The 24,190-nt window shown below is 40.2% G+C and overlaps 1 protein-coding gene across 1 annotated transcript in view; it reads left to right on the top strand.

Annotated features, from left to right (window-relative positions):
• The window catches only part of RYR2 (ryanodine receptor 2), a 6,224,161-nt gene that overhangs the window by 2,813,346 nt on the left and 3,386,625 nt on the right, over positions 1-24,190 (top strand). The window contains exon 23 of the mRNA XM_044059048.1: positions 14,793-14,897. Coding sequence (XP_043914983.1) covers positions 14,793-14,897 — 105 coding nt within the window. The remainder of the gene's footprint in view (positions 1-14,792; positions 14,898-24,190) is intronic.

Here is a 24,190-nt window from a genome sequence, read left to right as displayed (position 1 = left end):
TATGTGTCCATTAAGGTGCATTTAGTGGCCATCTCTGTATGTTTGTCTATGCATCCCCGTGTGCTTCTACAAGATGGCTTAGCATATGTGTCCTATAAGGTGCATTTAGTAGCCATCTCTGTATGTTTGTCTATACATCCCCATGGGCTTCTACAAGATGGCTTAGCATATGTGTCCATTAAGGTGCATTTAGTGGCCATCGCTATATGTTTGTCTATGCATCCCCATGTGCGTCTACAAAATGGCGTAGCATATGTGTCCTTTAAGGTGCATTTAGTGGCCATCTCAGCATGTTTGTCTATGCATCCCTGTGTGCTTCTACAAGGTGGCTTAGCATATTTGTCCATTAAGGTGCATTTAGTAGCCATCTCTTTATGTTTGTCTATGCATCCCCGTGTGCTTCTACAAGATGGCTTAGCATATGTGTCCTATAAGGTGCATTTATTAGCCATCGCTGTATGTTTGTCTATACATCCCCGTGTGCTTCTACAAGATGGCTTAGCATATGTGTCCATTAAGGTACATTTAGTGGCCATCTCTGTATGTTTGTCTATGCATCCCCGTGTGCATCTACAAGGTGGCTTAGCATATGTGTCCATTAAGGTGCATTTAGTGGCCATCTCTGTATGTTTGTCTATGCATCCCCTTGTGCTTCTACAAGATGGCTTAGCATATGTGTCCTATAAGGTGCATTTAGTAGCCATCTCTGTATGTTTGTCTATACATCCCCATGTGCTTCTACAAGATGGCTTAGCATATGTGTCCATTAAGGTGCATTTAGTGGCCATCTCTGTATGTTTGTCTATGCATCCCCATGTGCTTCTACAAGATGGCTTAGCATATGTGTCCTATAAGTTGCATTTAGTGGCCATCTCTGTATGTTTGTCTATGCATCCCCATGTGCTTCTACAAGATGGCTTAGCATATGTGTCCTATAAGTTGCATTTAGTGGCCATCTCTGTATGTTTGTCTGTGCATCCTCCTCCTCCTCCTTGTTTTCTTCTCTTTTAATAAAACAGTTTCTGAATCAGAAACCCCTCACAAGCAACTTTCTCCTGGAAAACTGTTTTGCTTATTGCTTTGACATCTGGAAGGTTAATTTCTGAGCTGCAGCTATCATGGTGGGACAACCTTTTCTGATTTCCACTGGTCTAGTGTAGTATACACTAATCCTTCTCTAATGTTAGTGGTTTAAGAATTTGTTCTCAACAAGTATATTTTTCTCACTGGGTTCTGACAAATCCCTAGAATTAAAGATTGATGATACTTTGTGCCTTTGTATGTGTTCTGGCAGTTCAGATCCTGCTTTGACAGGACAAAGCCCTTTAGGAAGGTGGGAGGAAATTGTACTTCCTTCTGTGGGGCATCCTCAGTCCATACTTGTATGAAGCACTACAAACTGAATGCTTTTCCTAGATCCAGAGTAGACTTCGCTAAGACCATTCTCCAGGAAATCCTGGACCCTTATTCTTCCTTCTCCGACCTGGTTGAGCAAGCTTTGGGAATCTACCCCATATGCCATTAAGGCAGTGTATTTGTTGAACCTGTAACAGTAGATGTTTGTAGAACACACTGCCTTACTGACACTACCCTCCCATCACCCGCTTTAGCTGGGTGTGTATTATTTATGGTTAGTGATTGCTGCTGTTTTTTGTTTAGCAACTTTTGGTGTGAGTGAAAGGGTTGGGTTTAGTTTGGAACAGCAGGGGTTCACAAATCTTGCATTCTTCCATCTTCTCTTCGATTTTTGACCCTTGGAAAAACTGAGGTCTCTTGTCTCTGTCTTTGAAGGATTATCATGCTCTGCCACCTGAATGGTCCTTCACAGAGACAGACAATCGGTGGACAACCCCCAAATGTACTTTCTCCCCAGTATTCCTTCTCAAGTTGCGATTCTTCTTTCTTCTTCTTCTTTCAGCTTTTCCCGGTTAGGGGTCACCACAGTGGATCTCCTGTCTGCTCATGATTGGCAGTGGTGTTTTACAGTGTCAAGTTGCCAGCCTGGCGCCCAGCGTTCCACAGAAGGCACACACATGCATGCACTCACGCCTAGGGCCAATTTAGAGTATCCAATCCGCCTACAGCATGTCTTTGAGATGTGGGAGGAAACCGAAGCACCCGGAGGAAACCCACGCAACCACAAGGAGAACATGAAGACTCCACACAGAAGGCACCCCAGCCAAGGATTGAACCTGAGAACCTCTTGCTGTGAGGTGGCAACGCTAACCACTGCACCACCGTGGCCAACCTCCTTCTCAAGTTGCGATTATGGGTTATAAAACTAGTTATTGCAGCAACAAAAGGAAAAGTTTACACCAGAAACTTTTTGGTACATTACAATTACTCCCAACTTCAAGTTGAACCTACAAAAGTCCTGTCTGACACCCTCCTGTCTTTATAAAAAGCATGGCTTTTTAACCAGAAGACAAAATCCTGATTGTTCAAACATTTTCAGGAATTAATACCCTTAAGAAGCTACCTCTGTAAGTGAGTTTTGCAAAATTCTAGACCTCATGGCATCAATGATCCTCATGAAACAACTGGCCAGGGTCCACATGAGAAAGATTCCGTAGTACTTAAAATAAAAAAAAAATGTTGGATGCAGCACCTGCTCCCCTTTGGGTTCCAGGGACCAACGTTGGATTTTGTCAAAGGAAAGTTACAGTGGTGGAAGGATCAGATGTCTCTCAACTTAGACCAGTGTGTGAGGAATAGGAAATTTACAGTGGGAGTAGCACCCAAGTCCCTTATGGACAGAGGTAGCTTATAAATGCCTGGCCCTCAATACCCTTTTTGGATACAGGACATCATTATGCTTTCAAGAAAACTTGGCTAGGCTCAGAAAGGCCTCTGGGTTGTTAGCCTAGTAATAATCTATTCATTTATGAATCCAGACCTAACCTTCTTCCTGCAGACCCCAGTTCAGTCATTCAAGATGAATCTGTCAGATTTTGCATGCCAAACAGTGTTCGGGGCATTCTAGTGCAAGGCAAAAGATGTCCTTCAGATGCTACAAAGCACATAAACTTCAAAGAAATGCTAGCAGTGATTCATACATTAAAACTTCTTCACCATTCATGGTCTTCAGGTCCCCTTTTATTTGTCACAAACAACACCACAGTCATGTGGTACCTGAACAAACAAGTGGGGTCAAGGTCATACCCTCTTAGCCAGTTGGCAGTGATGGCCTGGGAGACAGCCTTACAGAATTCTCTAGTACTTCAGGACTCATAGAGTCCATCAAAGCAAAATCTAGTGGCAGACAGACTAAGCAGATCCTGGTCAGACCCTTACGAGTGGTAACTCAGGACAGAGGTCAGACTGGAATGGGTCCAAATGTGGGTGGGAACACTTCAGATAGTTCTGTTTTCCTCCTTTCAAGGTAGTTGGAAAAATTGTATCTGATGTTGTCAATTTTCATTAATTCCTCAATGCATGGATTCAGATCCAATACTCGGATCTGACTTGGCCGTTACTCTAGCTCATTGTTACCAACAAACTCCTGAGCCCCTTTCCTAACCATAATGCAGTATGCCTAACTTCCCTCATGTCTTATTTGCCACTTTTGCAACTAGACATGGTTGACTGCAATTCTCGGGCTAAATCGTTCAGATAAGTGAATACTCTTTAAAATATTATTTTTTCTTGTCTTGAACTTTGATAAAGCCTTTCTGCTAGAATTTTCATTCTATCTCTTGACTATTAGAATTACCTTGTTAACTTTTATGATACCTTATACACATGTTAGTGTATTTTAAACTACCATTGTTGGTAGGCCTTTCTTACCCTTGTTTCCTATCCTTTCAGCAGTGCTTTTGCCTTTTAATTTATTGCTGGTTAATTAATCCATATTTTCCTGGTGGGTAATTAATCTATTTTTTTTTCAAAAATAAATGAATAAATAAATAAAAATGACTACTATCTCATTTTTATTACTCCTTCTTCCACTGGCTGTTACTGTTGTTACTGTTGTTGGCTATTGTGAACTTCTTTTACTATGTCTGAAAATGGATTCAAAAAGTGCAAGAGTTGTGGACATAAAATGCCTTTCTCTTCATCTTCTGCTTAGGTGCGGAGCACTTAGATTAGGATTGCAACATCTGTCATGGCTTTAATCCTTGTGCTCTAACTAAGAGGAAGAACAGGTTATTATTAAAGGGTATGCTGCAAACCCCTTTTTCAGATGGTTTATCTGGAGTTCAACCTCCTAAAGTGAAAGTTAGGGACCCTTCAAAAAGGTCCAGATCTGTGGAATCTTCAGATTTTACATCCACAGAGCCAAAGAAGAGGAAAGAGAAATTGGATCTTAAACCTTCTGGCATCTGATCCTCTTCAGATCTGAGCAGATATCTTTCTAATCCAACTACCTTGGATCCAGCAAGATGCACTTTGGATCTGAAGTCCCTGGATCTGAAGCCTTTGCCTTGCACTATTTATTCAGTCGCAGTAGATCCAGTACCATCCAGGGTGCCCTCCCCTTTACTTGAGTGGCACTCTAAGCCCCCTTCAGTGGTGTCCTCTCATTCCTCCAGAAGTCTCTTGGAGGCTGATGTGGAAAGGATGGTGAGGAGATTGTTCACTGAGCAATTTCAGAAGGGAGTCTTTATGGTTCCTAACCCCTCGGGTCAGGAACATCATCCATTGACTAATCCACTGGTTACTATTCCTCCTCAGACCCAATCCATGGGGTTAGAGTCCTTGGATCCGAGTGTTCTAGACCCTCCTGTGTCGAATCCCAAGAGAGCTTTCTCTTCAAATCCAACAGTTACTCTGAGCACACCGGCCTTAACATCTTCAGATCCGGATGAATCTTGAAGCCAAAGCTTCCAGGTCAAATCTGAGGGGATAGGATTGACTCAGAGATTTTCGAGTCTCTTCCTGTCAGGGCTTTGGCGTTGGATAGCTTGGCTCTGGCTTCTGCTTTGGCTGGAAGGCTGCCAGAATGGAGGGAACTGAAGGGCCAGAAACTCATTTTCTCAGTTCTGTTGGCTTTCCTGTCTCCAGAGCAGTCGGCTTTTGAGGTTTTGAAGAGGGTTTTCTCTGCATCGGCAGATCAGCCTGGTCCTTCCCCTTTGGATCCACCCTTGATGTCTCAGTTGACTTTGCACTGTGATCCTCAGCATTCTAATCCACTTGGACAGCCATCGCAGAGTGTCATCACCCTATGATGTCTCATTTCAAGACATTCTTGAGATCCTTAAACATAAGGGTGGTTGTTCTGCCCAAACCCCAACTCCTGAAGAGTCAATATTTCTGGAAGCTTTCAGCATTGACCTGTCTACCACCTGGGTCACTCTGCCTACTGATGAAATTATTGATTTGGTTTCCAAGTGGTCTTGGAGGGAACCTGATATGATTGAGTAGATCCCCAAGAGACCAGATAGGATCATGGCTCTACCGATAGGTAGGGAACATTGGAGTAAGGGAGCACCAGTTGATGCAATGGTCATGGTGGCAGTTACAAAGAAGGAACTCACGGAACAGAGTTACACTGTCCAGCCCCCTAATAGAGAATCTAGGGTACTGGACAGACTTAGGAAGTGAGTTTATGCTCGCACTTCACAGGATTACAAAGGTACTTGTTTAAGGAACTTTGAAACTCTTTTTCAGGGGCCACTACTGTAGAGACATAGACGTCTGTGGCTTCACAGTTGGCTACCCTTCAACCTATCAGTAATTCGTCTATGGGGATGCCCTTTCTCAAAATATACCTACCCTCCCATTCCCTTAAAACCAAATTGGCATAACTATTAGTGCAGGGTGTTCCCATAGCAACACCTCGGCACTGTAAATAAAGAATGCCATCAACACAAAACACATTATTATTCAACATAATCCTTAAAAGTTGACATATATGAGTCATAACTTCTCTGTCCAAGAGTCATAACTTCTCTGTCCAACAAGGATAACCTATCATTGTAACTGTTGATAAAAGCTAAGCCAACATCATTGGAAATAACTGTAAACAAACTGGCTATATATCCAACGTAACTAATAAAAGACCAGGACTATCATTGTGACAGTCCACAAATACATAGAGTTGTTCAAGAAAATGTGCAGTGACTTTTAAAACTGTTGGCATATTGTTCACAGCTAATATCAGCTGTTTCTACACCCATATCGAGAGTGGCTCTATAATCCAGCCAGCCCCCGCAACTATAAGTCCTAACGGGGGTTGTCCAAGCTGTTATATATTTTAGGTAAACCTGATATAATCAGAATTCTCGGATGTTCTATTGAACAATACTCATAAAGTTCTTTAGAAATACGGTTGGATATATGCAAGTCATACAGATCATCTTTCACCTCCTGTATAATTCTCTGCAAAGAGGATCTGTTCAGTTCAATACATGCATCATCTTTTTTTAACATAGAGCGCATATCTGACCGGTATTTAGGAATGTCCAAGATTACCATCGCTCCACCTTTATCAGCTGGTCTTACAATAATATCTTTATCATTTTTCAAATCATTCAATGCATATCTCTCATCCAACATCAGATTATAATGTCCAGGTCTATGCTGATCATTAAGATAGCTCTCACCCTCATACATCTTCAAAAAATGTCAACCAGAGGGTGAGTATTGGATACATATGTGCTAGGTTTTCTAGCAACATCCAGTGTATCCTTAGGCTTATCACCAAACATAAAACATAGACTGACATTTCGAGCAAATAATCTAAGGTCGATTATCACATCACATAAGGTACTAGACACAGCAGGAATAAAAGACAACCCTTTATTCAACACTCTCATATGAATGTCCATCAGTTCTTTAGTAGATAAATTCACAGCCAAAGAAGCTGCCTCTACGTGAGGCTTCCCATTATAATTTATTACTTATTCATTTGTTCTACATGACGAGACACATGGCAGAATTAAATCACATTACCTGTGATGTAGAACTTGATTATCACCCTGATTTGACGGCATCTAAGCACCTCCAACAGTAAGGGAAAGGACTGACAAATTTCATTGTTAATCCGCTCCTCTCTTTATGTTTGCAGCAATCTAAAAGAGGGAATACTACAAAGGATAACTTATCTGATGAGTTTTATAAACTGTTTTATGACCTGGAGAAATATTTATTCGATTTAAAATGTTTACCATGGCAACACATGCATTTTGAGGCATGCTTGCATTTTAGGATCATACCCAGGGGGTTGCATGTTCTCAGCATCCCTACCTACGGTGATAAATTCCCAGACTTGCTAGCCAAATGGCAAAATATAAACTTGGAATGTAGCTATAAATATATGGAACTGCTGACGGAGTATTTTTTACCCCAGGAAAAAGAAGTTATTAGGAGGGCTGAAGTTTTACAATCACAGTTGCTTAATGACCACATGAATGAAGAATGCACAGTGAAGTTGGATGCATTATTTCAGAAAATTTCTATGTATGACAACCAATCACAACAACAAAAATTGAGAAAATTGGAACAAGATTATGCAGACTTTGTATCTGGACATATTTTTGTCTGGCCTAAACATGATGCATGAAAGCTAGTGTCTGATACATCATGGCCTTCAAATTTGCCATCTTTAAATGAGCAACAATCCTTGAATAAGACTGTTGTGGTTGACGCCGCTTCGGCATGTGGTCTGAATCAACATCCCACTTGTTCTATTCCATCAAGTTCTGCTGCTAATGATGGCATTGCATCAATTAAAGTATCAGGTGGCTTGGATTCTGCTACTTGTGGTATAGAGCCTGATAAAACTAATACCTCTCCAACGTTAAAGTCGAATGATGAAAGGGGACTGGGAGCAAGACTCAACGTAGGCTCTACTTTTTTACCATTATTCCACAATTACCAGTACAAGTGAAGATGTTAACACCTCAACACATGAAGGAGAGGTCAACGAATTATGGCAGGAAGAGGAGAAAAATTTCAAAGGAATGCCTCAAGTAGAGGCATCATCTTTGGCTGTGAATTTATCTACTAAAGAACTGACAGGCATTCAAATGAGAGTGTTGAATAAAGGGTTGTCCTTTATTCCTGCTGTGTCTAGTACCTTACATGATGTGATACTCAACCTTAGATTATTTGCTAGAAATGTCGGTCTATGTTTTATGTTTAGTGATAAGCCTCGGGGATACACTGGATGTTGCTAGGAAACATACCACATATGCACCCAATACTCACCCACTGGTTGACACTTTTTGAGGATGTGTGAGGGTGAGATTGAGAGCTAGCTTAACAATCAGCATAGACCTGGACATTATAATCTGATGTTGGATGAGAGATATACATTGAATGATTTGATACGTGATAAAGATATTATTGTAAGATCAGCTGATAAAGGTGGAGCAATGGTAATCTTGGACACTACTAAATATGGATCAAATATGTGCTCTATCTTCATAGAAGATGATGCATACATTGATCTGGACAGATCCTCTTTGCAGAGAATTATACAGGAGGTGAAAGATGATTTGTGTGACTTCCATATATCCAATTGTATTTCTAAAGAACATTATGAGTATTTTTCAATAGAACATCTAAAAATTCCAATTATATCAGGTTTACCTAAAATACATAAAAGCTTGGACCCCCCCCCCCCCCATTGAGACCTATAGTTGCGGGGGCTGGCTGGATTACAGAGCCACTCTTGATATGGGTGGAGAAACAGCTGAGATTAGTTGTGAACAATACGCCAACAGTTTTAAAAGACACTTCACATTTTCTTACAACTCTATGAATTTAAAGACTGTCATAATGATAACTCTTTTTTATTAGTTACATTGGATATAGCCAGTTTGTTTACAGTTATTCACAATGATGTTGGCTTTGCTTTTATCAGCAGTTGCAATGTAGGTTGTTCTTGTTGGACAGAGAAGTTATGACTCATGTATGTCATCTTTTAAGGATTATTTTGAATAATAATGTGTTTTGTTTTGATGGCATTCTTTATTTACAGCCCAGAGGTGTTGCTATGGGAACACCCTGTGCTAATAGTTATGCCAATTTGGTTTTAGCGGAATGGGAGGGTAGGTATATTTTGAGTAAAGACAACCCCTGGGAACAAGTTCTTTTTTATAGTAGATTTGTTGATGATGTTTTTATCTTATGGATGGGTGATTAGGCTCAATTAGAGAGTTTTGCTGATTACTTAGAATCTACTACAGATTTTTGAAAATTTACAATTCATGTTTCTTTGCAACAGATAGAATTTCTGGATGTGTTGTTAGAATTGGATGTTCATGGGAAATTTGTCACTTCACTCTAAGTCATGCTGGAAGAATGCTTTGTTGGATAGGGTAGTATGCATCCCTCTCATATTTTTTCTAATATTATCAATAATAATTTTTTGAGAACTTCTAGATTATGTAATCAAGATACTGTTTTTTTACATCAACCTGAAGGGGTTGTTGATAACTTAGGTCTATGTGGCTATAAAGATAAGGAGATCCTCAGAATTATGGGTGATCTTAATGATATGTGGCATAAGAAAGGTAAACCCTGGTTCTCTTCCAGGCAAGGGGATAGTGTGCATAACACAAGTAACAGATTCCAGTCAGAGTACCACGTGTTTTTAGTAGTGACTCCAGGCATGTTTGTGATATTATACACAATAACTGGAAGTTACTAATGATGGATAATAAGATTAGGAGTAGAGTTGGAGATGTGCCCCAGTTTATGTATAGAAGTAATCGTAATTTGAAGGCTCTACTTTGTTGTAAATCATTTGACACAGGAAATATTATGTTTCCCATTACTAAAACAGGCATGTATCCCTGCAAAGGATGTAAAGCTTGTGTATTTGTTAACAGCTCCAATGTATTTGTACATCTAGTTACTAATAAGCATTATTTTTATAAGGAATATGCATCCTGCAATAGTAAAAATGTGGTCTATATTGCTAGTTATGAGCACTGTGCATCATTTTATGTTGGTAAAACTAATCAGATGCTCAAGCAACAGACCCTGCAACATATTAATGCTATTCATAATGAGTTATAGAGTAATGCATTATCCCAGCATGTAAAACAGTTTAACAATCATAAGTTATCTTTTGTGGTAATTGATAATGTTAAGGTTATGATCGGGAGGGGTGACATAATAAATGCAACAGTGGTCAAGGAAATGAATTGGATAGCTGATTTGCAAGCTGATGTTCCTCCTGGTCTAAATGGTTTCATTCCATTGAAACCTGTTTTAAAGGCTTGCCGACTTTGACACTATATTGCAGTCTCTTGTTACTACGTTGCTATTAGTTACACTTTGAGTTTTGTACTATCTTCTGATTTGGTACCATAGGCTGATTTTTATGAATGAAAGTAAGTTCTGATTGGTAGTTAACCAGTTTGTTAGTAGATACGTAATATAATCTGTATTGTGATTGTATTGGCTTTTTTCACTGCTTTTAATGAATGATTACTGTTTTAATTGGTGTTTTAATTAAAAGAAGCTTATAAAGGCTGTGTTTCATTAACTGTAGTGGATCTAATGAAGGAATTTTTTTTTCCGAAAGCGCTAATCCTGTGTGCAGTTGAATTAAAGTTTTATGTTTTAGGCCATGGTAGCCCTACTGTTATTTTCTTGGATTTGGATTATACATTCTACAGAAGGGCTTTTGGTTCTCCTCATGTTGTTTTGCTTATAACTAGTTCTAGCATGTGTCAGTATTCATAAGGTCTCATATGAAAAGTCAAGAAGTGAGACTGTTGACTTATGTCTCAGGGCTTGAAGGGGCCTAATGGCATTTATTAATCACTGCAGAGGAGGTAATAATGGTTTGCAGCATGCATGAGAAATGTCCAGTCATACAAGTGAGTGTAGCTAAAAAGAATCTATTTATTTTTTACTGCACATGTGGTAAATATAAGAGCTGCTGAGGTAGGAGATAACATCCAAAATCCAGTTACACTGACAGAAATAGAATATTATTTACAGATCAATAGACTTCGCTAAAATTCTTATTATTGTTGGTTATGGAGTTGTATAGCTGTCTTAATTATGGAAATTTCTGTCTGACTGTTTAGTGAATGGTAAAATTGAGTTTGTTATTCAAGACTTTGAAATATAATCTGACACAAGTTCTGAGTTCATTCCTTTCTTGCCACATCATTGCTTCCTTGTTTATCTCAAAGGTAAGTTAGTGGATATTGCTTTCCATGTGTTAAATATGTTTAGAAAATATGACTGGGGAATCAGCAATCTTCACGGAATACTTTAAATTCCAATGGGAGAAATGAATGTACGAGGAGAGCCTGGTGAAAAGAAGCCATGTGTATTCTGGCCCGGAATCTGTGCACCAGGACTGAAACCATGTACTGGAGATGCCATTTCCTTTCCCCTGACTAACAGCAACTCTACAAAAAGCCACAGTTAGTGAGCAGGAAACATTTATTAAAAATAAAAAAATAGAAATAAAACTGCTTTTTGATTATTTTTATATGTTATTTATTATGATTATTTTTTTATTGTAAGAATAGCACTAAGGAAAATGAAGTCAGGGAAAGCAACAGTCTCAGATGAGGTTACAGCAGATATGATCAAGATGCTGGGTGAGATAGGGGAGAAATGGCTCCTCAGGGTACTCATAGCAGTGTGGAGAGAAAGGCATATTCCAGATGACTGGAGAATAAGCATACTCATGCTGTTATACAAGAACAAAGGGGACATGCACAACTGTGGGCAGTACAGAGGCATCAAACTCCTATCACATTGCATGCAAGTTCTGGAGAGGGTGATTGATAACCGGATATGCAGAATAGTAGAATGTAAGATGGGAGATGAGCAGTTCAGATTCAGTTCAGGATGCAACACAACTGACCCGATGTTTGTAGTGAGTCAGATAGTTGAGAAGAAGCTAGAGATGAGGAAAGAGTCCAACTGGGCATTCCTAGACTTGGAGAAAGCATATGAGAGAGGGTGGCCTAATGGTTAAGGTGTTTGCCTTACAAACACAAGGTACAGGGTTTGAATCTCACAAGGGATAATTGGCTAGGCTTAAAATGGCTCGCAAGGGCAGTTAGCCTAGTACTAATCTATGAACCTATGAACCTATGAACAAGGTCCCAAGAAAGCTGATCTGGACAGTACTGGGGTGGTTCAAATCCTAGAAACATTCATAGAATTAGTGCAGTCTATGTACAATGACCCAGTAACTCCAATACAGACAGTGTTCTGGCTTACAGAGGGGTTACCAGAGGGACTGGGTGTACACCAGGGTTCAGCTGTGAGGCCACTGCTATTCATACTGGTGATGGACTGCATTATCAAACAAGTTGGATGGGACAGATCAACAAAGGTACTGTATGCAGACAAATATAGCATTACAGGCAGACTTTGAGCAAGAACTTCAGCAAAGAATAGGGGAATGGAATGCAAAACTGAAGGCACATAGGTTGAATCTAAGCACAGATAAGACAGTGGTAATGGAAGAAAATTGGGGAAATCAGAAGAAGTTGAGAATTGAGATAGAAGGGAAGATAGTGGAACAGGAAAATATCTTCAAGTATCTTTGAGAGATGATGGAGGAGAATGGAGATCTGAATGAAGAAGTCAAAGCTGGAATCAGAGGGGCTGCAGCCAACTGGCATAGAGTCTCAAGTGTAGTATGTGACAAAAGAATGCCAAAGAAGCCGAAAGGTAAGGTATACAAGACAGTGGTGAAACCAGTACTACTGTATGGTACAGAAACTTGGGTAGTAAAGGCAGAGCAGATGAAGAAGCTCGAGGTGATGGAAATGAAGTGCCTGAGAAGGGTAGTTGGATACACACTGTGGGACAGATGAAGAAATGAGGACATAAGAGTAGAAGCCAAAGTAGCTCCAATTGCAGAAAAGATCAAAGAGAACTGATTACAGTGGTTCAGGAACATGTGCAGAAAAGCAGAAGACAATCTATTGAAGAAGATTTGGAATAGACAGGAAGAAGGTAAGAGGAACCGAGGACATCCTGCAAAGAGGTGGATGTAGTGTATGAAAGAAGATCAGCGATAGTCAGGCATGAGTGTTGAAGGCAGGAGTGTGGCACTGAATCGAGAGAGATGGCGACAGTTAACACAATACCCCGACCCCATGTAGAAAATGGGAAAAAGGGGCTCATGATGATGATAAAAAATAAAACTGCTTAAAATATCTGCAGCAACAGTAGCAGTACTGAAGACCAGTAAGATAAAATGCATTACTGTGGCTATTATGTATGCATTAAATCATTCATTTCTTCACAATCAGATATCTGAGCCATGCATACATTTGCGTGTGTGTGTGTGGGGGGGGGTTGTTATGCTTTGAAGTACATATGTCTGACAGCAGTGATGCAAAATGTATTACTGTTGATATTATTTGTTTTTCTGCACTTGTTTGATCAGAATAAAAGATGTGAGATTCACACATTCAATAAAATAGCTGTAATTGGTGTGTGTGTGTGTGTGTGTGTGGGGGGGGGCATGTCTGAATTGTAATGGTTTCGACTGTACCTGACAGCTATGAACTATAATGTATCATGGCAGCTATTTATGTACTAACTGATTCTTTTTACCATAAAAAGAAACTGAAGCCATGCATAAATCTCATTTGCATGTTTGTATGTGTGTATATATATATCTTTGTGTCTGTGTATGAGACCATGTGTATGCACACAGGCATGCACATTTTTTGGGGGGGTTGTAATGCTTTAGACAGTATCTGCATGACAGCAGCGACCCTAAATATACTACTGTCAATATTATTTTTGAATTTCTGCATTCAGTTGATCAGAATAAAACATCTGAGGTGTACACAGTTAATAAAGTGGCTGTAAATGTTGGGCACATTTCTGTGTGTGTGTGTGTGTGTGTGTGTGTGTGTGTGTGTGTGTGTGTGTGTGTGTGTGTGTGTGTGTGTGTGTCTGTGCATGCATGTATATACATCTCTCTATCTATATAAGTATACTTATGAGAAGGTAACTACCCATCACTATTACAGCTTATGTCTTCCACTTATTTTGTGATATAGTGGTGCTGGTGTATTTTATGAAAGGCTGTTGCATACATATACAGATTCTATATTTGTTACAGTGACAAACAGCTCAGCACTTCTTGTTTTTCTCACTGTAGGTCTTGCATGCTGCCTGTTCTTTACTGCATTTTGAAGAAAGATTACATTTTAATTATTATAAAATATAAAAATATGATTTTTTTACATGATTTCTGCCTGCAGTGAATTTCTAATACAGAGTAATCTACCAGAAAGATGAATAGAAACAACATGGATATCTTAATATCTCATTATAGCAAAAAATAATGCATAGCTTACAGTCTAGATATAAATTTCTCTTTTAGACTTTCAGAAGAAAATTAACACTTTTTTGCTTTATATCAAATGCACTTTTATAAATAAAAATGTTATTGATATAGTTGCAACACTTGTATGTCTGTGCATGACATCTGTCATCTGTAGTTTGCAAATGGTATCTATGTACTGAATCATTTAGCTGCATATAACTTAATTCCTTATATCCTAGTCTAACAGTTTGTATTACATGCCAGTCTACAAAAGCACATCAGCTTTGCTGTGAGCACTAGTGAAATAATTTCCAGTGCTTGAAAGCTAATATGAATTTTTGATATCAAGGAAGGATCATCCAGGCTTGACTAATCATGCAGCAAATTTTTGCAAAAGTAAAAATGTTTGAAGTTTTATTTTGTTAAAAAATATTTTTGGAAGTCTGTATCTTTTATTTTTCACATCTGTTATTTTGCATAGATTTCATAAAGAATGTAATTTTTACTTTGAAATTAATTTGTAAAAAGAATTTCATATCTTGATGGAAAATGTGTATGTTATTTGTTGCAGATTGTCTTACCTCCTCTTCTGGAAAGAATTCGAGAAAAACTTGCTGAGAACATCCATGAACTATGGGTGATGAACAAAATTGAACTTGGGTGGACATATGGTCCGGTATGTTTCTTACCTATATTTTTTCTTATTTAATATTTGCTTTGTTTGCTATATGCCATTCATGTTCTTTCAGAGTCATTTGGGATGTTCTGTATCTGTCTTGCTGTATTGACATCTTATGTTTTCTTGTGCAGTGAACTACATTGGTATAGGGCAGACTTAAATTGCAAAAGATAGGGACTTTTTGGTTATATGCATGCTAAAATGTCTACATTAAAAAAATGGAGCATTAACATGCTTTTCACTGTTTGGTGAACTTTCTAAAGCCCACTACTTATTTGTAAACTAGTCATTTAATAACGCCTTCTAGTGACCCACTGGCTATGAAGAACTAATTCACGGGTTGTGGCACAAGCAGCAGGTGGAAGAACATAGGAAGGCATTTCCAACAGCAGCTTTGTTAGCATTGAAATGGAGACTGTGAGCTTGATTATCTAGAGGATATGGTAGATACACAATTACTATAAAGTATTCAGTACAAAACAGAGAATTTTATGAACAAAATTCAGGTTCCCTTGATGGTAAAATATGCAGATTTTGCTCATTGACTTACACGTCATATATGGTTACAATTTACTTTGTCGAATGTGTATTTGGTCAAAAAAGTGAACTGCAGCACTGTCTGTGCATATCTGATTGAACAAGTGCTTCTTTGATTAAGAAAGGTAAGTGTTTTTTTGATAGTTCTGGGAGTTTGTGTGTGTGTGTGTGTGTGTGTGTGTGTGTGTGTGTGTGTGTGTGTGTGTGTGTGTGTGTGTGTGTGTGTGTGTGAGTGTGTATGTGTGTGTGTGCGTGTGTGTTAGGGTTAGAATATGAGCTAGATAAGAGGATAGATTTGCTGCATGTGCAAGTGTGTGTACAGGTTCCGGTTAGAGCAAGAGTGAGGTAAGGGAACAGATAATGGTCAAGTAAGGGTTTAGATTTAGTGTTTTGTGAATGTGTGTGTGTGTGTGCACGTGTGCACGTGTGTGTGTGTGTGTGTGTGTGTGTGTGTGTGTGTGTGTGTGTGTGTGTGTGTGTGTGTGTGTGTGTGTTTGTTTTGAATGTTCAAACTGTCTTGTGTTGTTGTAGTGTTGTGGAAAGTTTTTTTTTTTTTAAAGTGAGGCGCATGGGTTATGGCAGGGACAAGGAGATTGAGAGAGTTAAAACACATTACTAAAATGGAAAAAGAAGGAAAAGCCCCCTCGCCCACTTTAGTAATGCATGCTGATACTAATACACTAACTCAAATCCTAACCATGCACCTCACCTTCTTTCTGAAACTGCATAAATGGTACATTCCATTGCTAGAGCGCATTGTTAGTAAAGTGAAACCAAGGGTTGATTCCTTTCACTTATTCTGTAGTCTGTCAGTCTTGCTGTTTTTTGGTAGAGTGCAGTGAAATTGAAAGGAATTGACGCTTCATTACCCTTTAGGTATCTCTTTTGCATTCCCTGAATAGACCAAAATGTAAATGAAGGAGAACAGAGGGTTTACTCCTTTTACTTATACTGCAGTTCAGTGGCTGTGTTACTGTTTTACTATGACTAGGGGACATTGGGGTGAAGGAGATTGTCCTTTTCTCCACTGTTTTGTGATTTTCTATTCTTTCAAAGTTTATTTATTTATTTATTTGTTCTTTGTTGACCAAGTTAGTCCTGCTATAGTAAAGTACGATATAAAGTTTTCATCGAGCAAATAGTTTAAACTGAGTTTAACTGGGCACTATGTAGTGCTACAAGCAATGACAGCTGCAATATGATTGCTGTCAGGAAGGATACATTTAGAGTTAAAGCAAGACAATGTTTACCCAGGTGGAGAAGAATAGGAATTGCCATGAGTTCTGTAAGTACACTACAAGAAGAAACTATATTTGGGGACAGTGTTGAGGTTATTGGAACCTCTAGTGAGAAAACTAACAATTTGCTCAGCAGTTCTGGTATTGGCAATGTCTAGGCTCTGTTGAGCATGTTTAATGTACATTATGCTGATCATGGCTTCAGTAGCCTTAGCTATATGGTTATGCAGGATAAAACCCATATAGTTTAGACTACTACATCAGTGATCATTTGAACATCTGCTGCTATGGGAAGTTTATTTACACAACTGTACTTTCTTGAGTGTTAGGAAGGCCAAAACTTTAGGTATCTTTTTGGTTTAGACTCCTGTGTGTGTGTGTGTGTGTGTGTGTGTGTGTGTGTGTGTGTGTGTGTGTGTGTGTGTGTGTGTGTGTGTGTGTGTGTGTGTGTGTGTGTGTGTGTGTGTGTGTGTGTGTGTGTGTCAGATTACATCCACCTTAATGTAATCTGAATTAGAAGCTTTGCTGGAAAGTGAAAAAATTTCACTTTCCAGCAAAGCTTCTAATTCAGATTACATCCACACAATGTAATCTGACACACACACACACACACACACACACACACACACACACACACACACACACACACACACAAGGTCTTCCTTTACAGTGCTTATATATACAGTAGGTCCATACGTTCATTGTTAAGTACTAGGCTAGTTGCTCTTGTTGGCCATTTTAAGCCTAGCCATTTCTCCTTCCAAAGGAACATACTAACATCTTTGCATGTGAATAAGCATGCAGTACTTTTCAAGTTCACAATGGACTTTTCCATGCTAGTTTGCTGAAAGTGCAGTTCATCATTTTAACAGCTAAGATTTGTTGCGTTACACATTCTTCACTTTGTTAAAATAAGAGTTATTGTTATATACTAAAAGGGGGTATGGGAGCAAAGCCCAAATAATACACCTTTAAATTGTATTATATTTTAATCCAAATCTGTAAATCATAGCTGCTAATTTAAACTGCATATCAGTGATATGGTGGCAGGAAACATAATGCGAATGTCATTGCTTTGAATAAAAACTTCAGTATCCAAAGCCCATATACTGTGCTGCAAACCATTAGAGATTGACATCTGCACATATGTTTTTGCTGTGATTACACCCTCTAAACCCCTCTATGTGGGTTGAAGCAAACATCAGAAAGTATATGTTGCCCTGCGTGAGGAAAGGAATCAGTATGTGAAGATAATAAATAAGTCAACGAATCAGCTGCAGCAAACCACCAGGAACAATATTGCAATACTCAAGAAAAAGAAAGTTCACAGTAGTAGAAATGCTTAATTTATTAAACAGGATAAAAGCTTTTGGGATGTACCCTTCTTCAAATATCAGTGGATACATTTTTTAAAAAAATCACCTCATTGTATACACTTCAATACATAATAACACATGACACAGCCAGCCAATAAAATAACACATCCAATTAACCAACAATTAACATAAAATGCACAAAGATAAAAATACATATACATAAGAAGTTTTATATATATATATATAACTTCTTATATCATTTATATTTCATTTGTTTTTCAACCACATAGGGCTTTATAGTAACCATGTTGTTCAAACCAGGGAACTTGGCACTAGCATGCGTAATATCAAGATGATTGCTTTCTAATTTGGAAAGGAGGTGAGGAGCTTCTGAAAAAGTTTGTTGAATATTTAAATAGCAGTACTCCTTTTCCAAAATGTACAATGAATTGTTCTAGTAATGTAATATCGTACCTGGATGTACAGCTTACTAATGTTTCTTGTGTAATTAATACCTGTGTTTATAATAAGGATGTTCAGGTAAACAGATACACACATATTGATAGTATGCATGCTAAACATGTTTTTTGTGGAATTGTTAAGGCACAGTTTCTACGAATAAGTGGGTTCATAAGTTCATAGGTTCATAGGTTCATACTAGGCTATCTGCCCGAGGGCATTTACAAGCCTAGCCCATCGTTTTGTGGCTTACGCCACCCCTTTAGTATGGGGAACTATACCCATTATTTTGCTGTGCCTCTGTCGAGCAGTGACACTGAGGTAATCCCTGGGGTATATCTGCGATCTCCCATCCATTGGTCAAGATTTCTCTTGAACAAGGCCAGCGAGGTGCTCTGCCTCACATGTACCGGGATTTTGTTCCACAGCATAGGGAGTCTTTGGGTGATGAATCTATCCCTCCAGCACGTCCTATTAATAGCCGTGTCGAGGTTTAAGTCTCCCGCCCTTGTGGCTCTGATGGATCTAGATTTTTTGAGGTGAAGCATATTCATCAAATCTGGGTTTGACATGGCCTTGTATGCTAGGCAAAGGTCACCTCTGAGCAAGCGGTAAGCGACTGAATAGAGCTGGAGTTCTTTCAGTCGGGCAGCATAGGACAGATTTTTGAGACCCTTTATCCTTTTGGTGAGGAACTTTTGTGGCCTCTCCAGCTGCTGCAAGTGTCGGGTAAGATACATTCCGAATGGGGCATTGTACTCAATCATTGGTCTGATGAGTGATGAGTAAAGGGAGACTATGACCTCCCTTGATCTAGATGAGAATCCCTTCATGATAAGGTGGGCAATGTAGAAGGTCCTCCTAACTACCTTAGCTACATGGGTGTCGAATGACAGACTACTATCAACCTGGGTCCCCAGGTCCCTGATAACTTTTTCTGTGTTCAGTGGATTGCCACCTATTTGGTAGCTAGGGGTAACCTTGTTTTTCCCGAAGGGTATGACTATGCATTTTTTGGCATTTAACTTTAGGCTGTGGCTCTGGCACCAGTTATCCGTTTCTGTGAGACCCTTCTGAAGGATATCTGTGTCAGAAGTGTTTTCTACTATGGCGCCCAGTTTGCAGTCATCTGCAAACTTTGTCAGCCATAACCCTCCTGTGTTTGCTTGTACTTCGGAAAAGTAGATGCCAAACAAGAGTGGGCCCAGAACTGAGCCCTGTGGGACACCACTTGTGACAGGCTTTGAGTCTGACATGGCGCCAGCAACTCTGACCCTGTGGGTTCTGTCACTCAGCCAGTTTGCAACCCATCTTGTGATGTATGGGTTAACATTTAAGCTGATGAGTTTTTCAATGATACCCGAGTGGGGTATTGTATCGAAGGCCTTAGCCAGATCGAGGTAGGCTGTATGGACTGCCTTTCCTCATCAATGGCTTTGGTGACTGTTTCGAAAAAGTCAACCAAGTTTAAAAGGCATGATCTGCCTTTGACAAAGCCAAACTGGGTTGGATCCAAGGTCTGCAAATTCCCTATGTCTTTATTTATGAGGTCCATTATGATCCTCTCCATGGCTTTGCAGATAAGGCTTGTCAAGCTAATGGGCCGGTAATTTCCAGGGTCGGTGGAGGCACCGCCTTTGTGAAGTGGGACCACAGTTGCAGTGCGCCACTCCTGGGCACGTATCCAGAGGTAAGACTTTGATTAAACAGCTGTCCTAGCTGTGGGTTTAATTCCTCATTGAGTTCGTGGAGCACACAGCCAGGGACACCATCAGGTCCCATGGATGCTGTGTTTTTTGCTTTGGAGAGAGCAGTTCTCACTTGGGCGCTGGAGATGTTTGGGGGCTGCAATCGTTTGGTATAGATATCTCTCCTTTTGGGGGGGGGGGAGAAGTTTGCACTGAACCTGTCAGCCAGTATGTTGGCAATGTCTGTGGGATCAGTAATCTTCACATCATTTTGAACTAGTTCTGAGCATATCTGGGAGTTTCCTCCTAGGTTTCTAACATAGCTAAAGAAGGCCTTATGATTGTCTTTTGAGTCTTTAGCTATTTTTCTCTCGAAATTTGCTTTGGATGATTTTATGAGAGCTCTTAGTTATTTACTTATAGTGATCAAGGGTGTCTTACCTTTTAAGGATTTTGCTCTATCTTGTAGTAGCTTCCTCCTTTTGTTGTAGAGTTTGTTTATGGCTGGGGTCCACCAGACTGGACGCTTGCCTTTGGTACAAAGAGTCTTTGTTTTGCTTGGGATTGCCTTATCCATGCAGTCCTGCAGGTGCTGGTAGAAGGCATTTGTAAGTGATTCAGCGGCTTGAGTACTGTTTTCCGCCGGCTCGGGGCCTTAAAGGAGACCACACTAGTCTTTAGAAGTGTGAAGTCGGCTTTTGAGAAGTTCTTTACTGTGGTCTTTTTATTTCAGGTGGGGTGGGATGAGGACCTCCAGCGAGATTAGTTTGTGATCTGATCTCACCAGTGAGGGTATACTTCGGTGTTGAACATTGTGCTCCCATGTTCGTGATGATGAGATCAAGTATGTTATCTCCTCTTGTGGGGATGGTGACTAGTTGTTCCATGGCATTTGAGTTTATGAATTCCAGGAACTTTTGGGCTAGGGTGTTTGGGCTTGAGTAGTGTTCCCAGTCTATATTAGGGTAATTGAAGTCACCTAGTATGATGGTGTTTGGTGATACATTTATCCCCGCTAGTGTTTTCAGGAAGGCCATGTGAGGTTCCTGAGTTTGTGAGGGTGGCCTGTAACATGCTACAATTTGCAGAGCAGTCTTGCCTATGGTTAATTGCACCTGGATGGTCTCCGATGCATCGTGCGTTGCCACCAGTCTTGAGGTGTGGGTGTCCTTGATGAAAATGGATACCCCCCTTCCTTTCTTGGTATTGTCCGGATTTTGGGGCCGGAACGCATGATATGAGGTAAAACCTGATAGTGCTGGGGTGCTCTCAGGAGCCTTGAACCAGGTTTCTGTCACAGCACAGACATCGATGTTCTCCATACTGAGAAGGGCCTCGAGTGCGTGCATTTTGAGATTTAGACTTCTGGCATTGAGCAGCATTACCCTTAGTTTTTCCTTTTGTGTTCTAGGGTGGTAGGTTTAGAATTTGAGCCTTGCCTAAAAAGGCACTATGGGGGTGGCAAGAGCCTTTGCCAATATCCGAATCCCAGGGTGACAGGTGCAAGCCGCCCCTTGCGAGCAGCGTGGCTTGTCCAGCATGTCATCCCAGGCAGACAGATACTGGATCCCCTTTGAATGACACCAGTGTTTATGCCAATTGTTAAAGCTGATCATCTTATCTCTGTATTGTGGTATCATTCTTGGTGAAGGTAGGATACTGCTCAAGGTCAGGGTCATACCTGCCTGGGCTACCTAATCAGAGAGCTCCTCAATGTCTCTTTTCATGTAGTCCAAGGAGGTACGTCTCAGGTCGTTTACACCAGCGTGGACAATGACTGAGTCATATTTGTACCTGCTGTTGAGAGACCCGAGTGCTTGCGTTATGTGGCGGATTCTAGCGCCCGACAGGCAGCTTACTGTGACCTTCTCCGTACTCAGTCTGGTGAGCGGGACGTCAGTGTGTCTGACTATGGAGTCACCAATGACTAGTGTGTCTGGCATTGTGTTTGGCCTTAAGGGCTGTGACTGTTTGACACTCTGACTGTGAGGTCTATGTGTTGCAGGTGTTGTGTTCTGAGGTGGTGGTTGTTTGGGTGTCTGCTTTGGTGGCCTCTGCTGTTTTGGTAGATTTTTAATCAGAGCCTCCGAGTATGTCTTTATGTGTTTATGTGTATGATTTGAGGTTGTAATGGTACTATGTGAGACTGGGTCTATAGTGTGTGTGGTAACCTTCTCCTCCTGACTGGTCTTGCCAGTCCTATGTTGAGAGAGCTCAGCCTCCAGTTTGGCTGTATAGTTGCATCTCTCGCATGTATTTGTGTTTTGTGGGAGGAGGAGAGGGTTGTCTGTGTACATGAGGCAATTGTAACATTGCCTCAATATTCCCAGGTTCACCAGTTGAGCAGGAGAGGACACTAGCAACTGATTCCTCGACATGCTAGAAGGATAGACAAAAAACTTTAAAAAAGATTCCGGGGGATGTGGGTGACCGAGAAATGGGGGGTTGCCTTTTTGGGGTACTATCTATGACAAGAGTGCCGTATCAAGGTAATAAGTACTGTAGGAGCAAGTGCTAGGTTTAACAGATAGAGAATAGTCTACTTGGAGTCAAGTAGAGATGATCTTTTTAGTTATAGGATACGCTGATTTGATCAGTAGTATAGTTCGAGGAAGGTAGTTTTAAGGGAAAATTTGAAGAGTGGACTTTAGGAAGCCCGACTAGTTTAAACCTGCTTAATCGGCGCTGCCCTAGTGTGCAACAGTGGCAAACAGTGGCAGCTCTGCGCTAAATCAGCTTAACGCGTTACAGCTTTTATACCAGGGGGCTGGAAAAAGCTAGAAACTGGCCCAAAACGACCAATAAACTGCTAGTTACTGGCTGAAACCTCACAAAACTGGACAAAAGGCAGCTCAATGCTTCCCACTTTCACTGGTAAGCAAGGTAACTTCCCCTCCCCCAAATAAGGCAAGGAAACAGTACACAGGAACTACAACCAAAGCCCAGGAATCAGCAACTCTGAAACTGGACTAAACTAGTAAAGCAGGAAAAACAAGAGATATTTTTTCTTTTTTCTTTTTTTTTTCACAAAACAGGCAGAAACAGGTACAGCAAACACTTATAAATGCTATGAATCAGCTACTACAGCTTACACAGAAGAATTTGCTACAAATACAGTCAAATAGTAACAAACAAGGATTCCAAGTGCAATATTAAGTTAAATGCAGTAAAAACAGCTTCAATGTAACAGAAAGGCAGGCGAAATACAGTCGCTAGGTATTCAGATGTGGAAAGCAACAAAAATATACTTAGTATCAAGAAAAGTCGCTTATTCAGCTCTCTGCAGCCTGGATTACTCTGCTGGCCCACGTGGAGTCTATGCTGAGTAGGTACAAGCTGAAAAACGCGCGTTTACCGCGTTTTATACCAGGGGGCTGGAAAAAGCTAGAAACTGGCCCAAAACGACCAATAAACTGCTAGTTACTGGCTGAAACCTCACAAAACTGGACAAAAGGCAGCTCAATGCTTCCCACTCCCACTGGTAAGCAAGGTAACTTCCTCTCCCCCAAATAAGGCAAGGAAACAGTACACAGGAACTACAACCAAAGCCCAGGAATCAGCAACTCTGAAACTGGACTAAACTAGTAAAGCAGGAAAAACAAGAGATATTTTTTCTTTTTTTCTTTTTTTTTTTCACAAAACAGGCAGAAACAGGTACAGCAAACACTTATAAATGCTATGAATCAGCTACTACAGCTTACACAGAAGAATTTGCTACAAATACAGTCAAATGGTAACAAACAAGGATTCCAAGTGCAATATTAAGTTAAATGCAGTAAAAACAGCTTCAATGTAACAGAAAGGCAGGTGAAATACAGTCGCTAGGTATTCAGATGTGGAAAGCAACAAAAAATATACTTAGTATCAAGAAAAGTCACTTATTCAGCTCTCTGCAGCCTGGATTACTCTGCTGGCCCACGTGGAGTCTGTGCTGAGTAGGTACAAGCTGAAAAACGCGTGTTTACCGCGTTTTATACCAGGGGGCTGGAAAAAGCTAGAAACTGGCCCAAAACGACCAATAAACTGCTAGTTACTGGCTGAAACCTCACAAA

Source organism: Protopterus annectens, chromosome 1.part2, assembly GCF_019279795.1.
Source record: "Protopterus annectens isolate FY-2018-M chromosome 1.part2, PAN1.0, whole genome shotgun sequence".
Lineage (NCBI taxonomy): Eukaryota > Metazoa > Chordata > Ceratodontiformes > Protopteridae > Protopterus > Protopterus annectens.
This window is presented reverse-complemented; position numbering and strand designations above follow the sequence as displayed.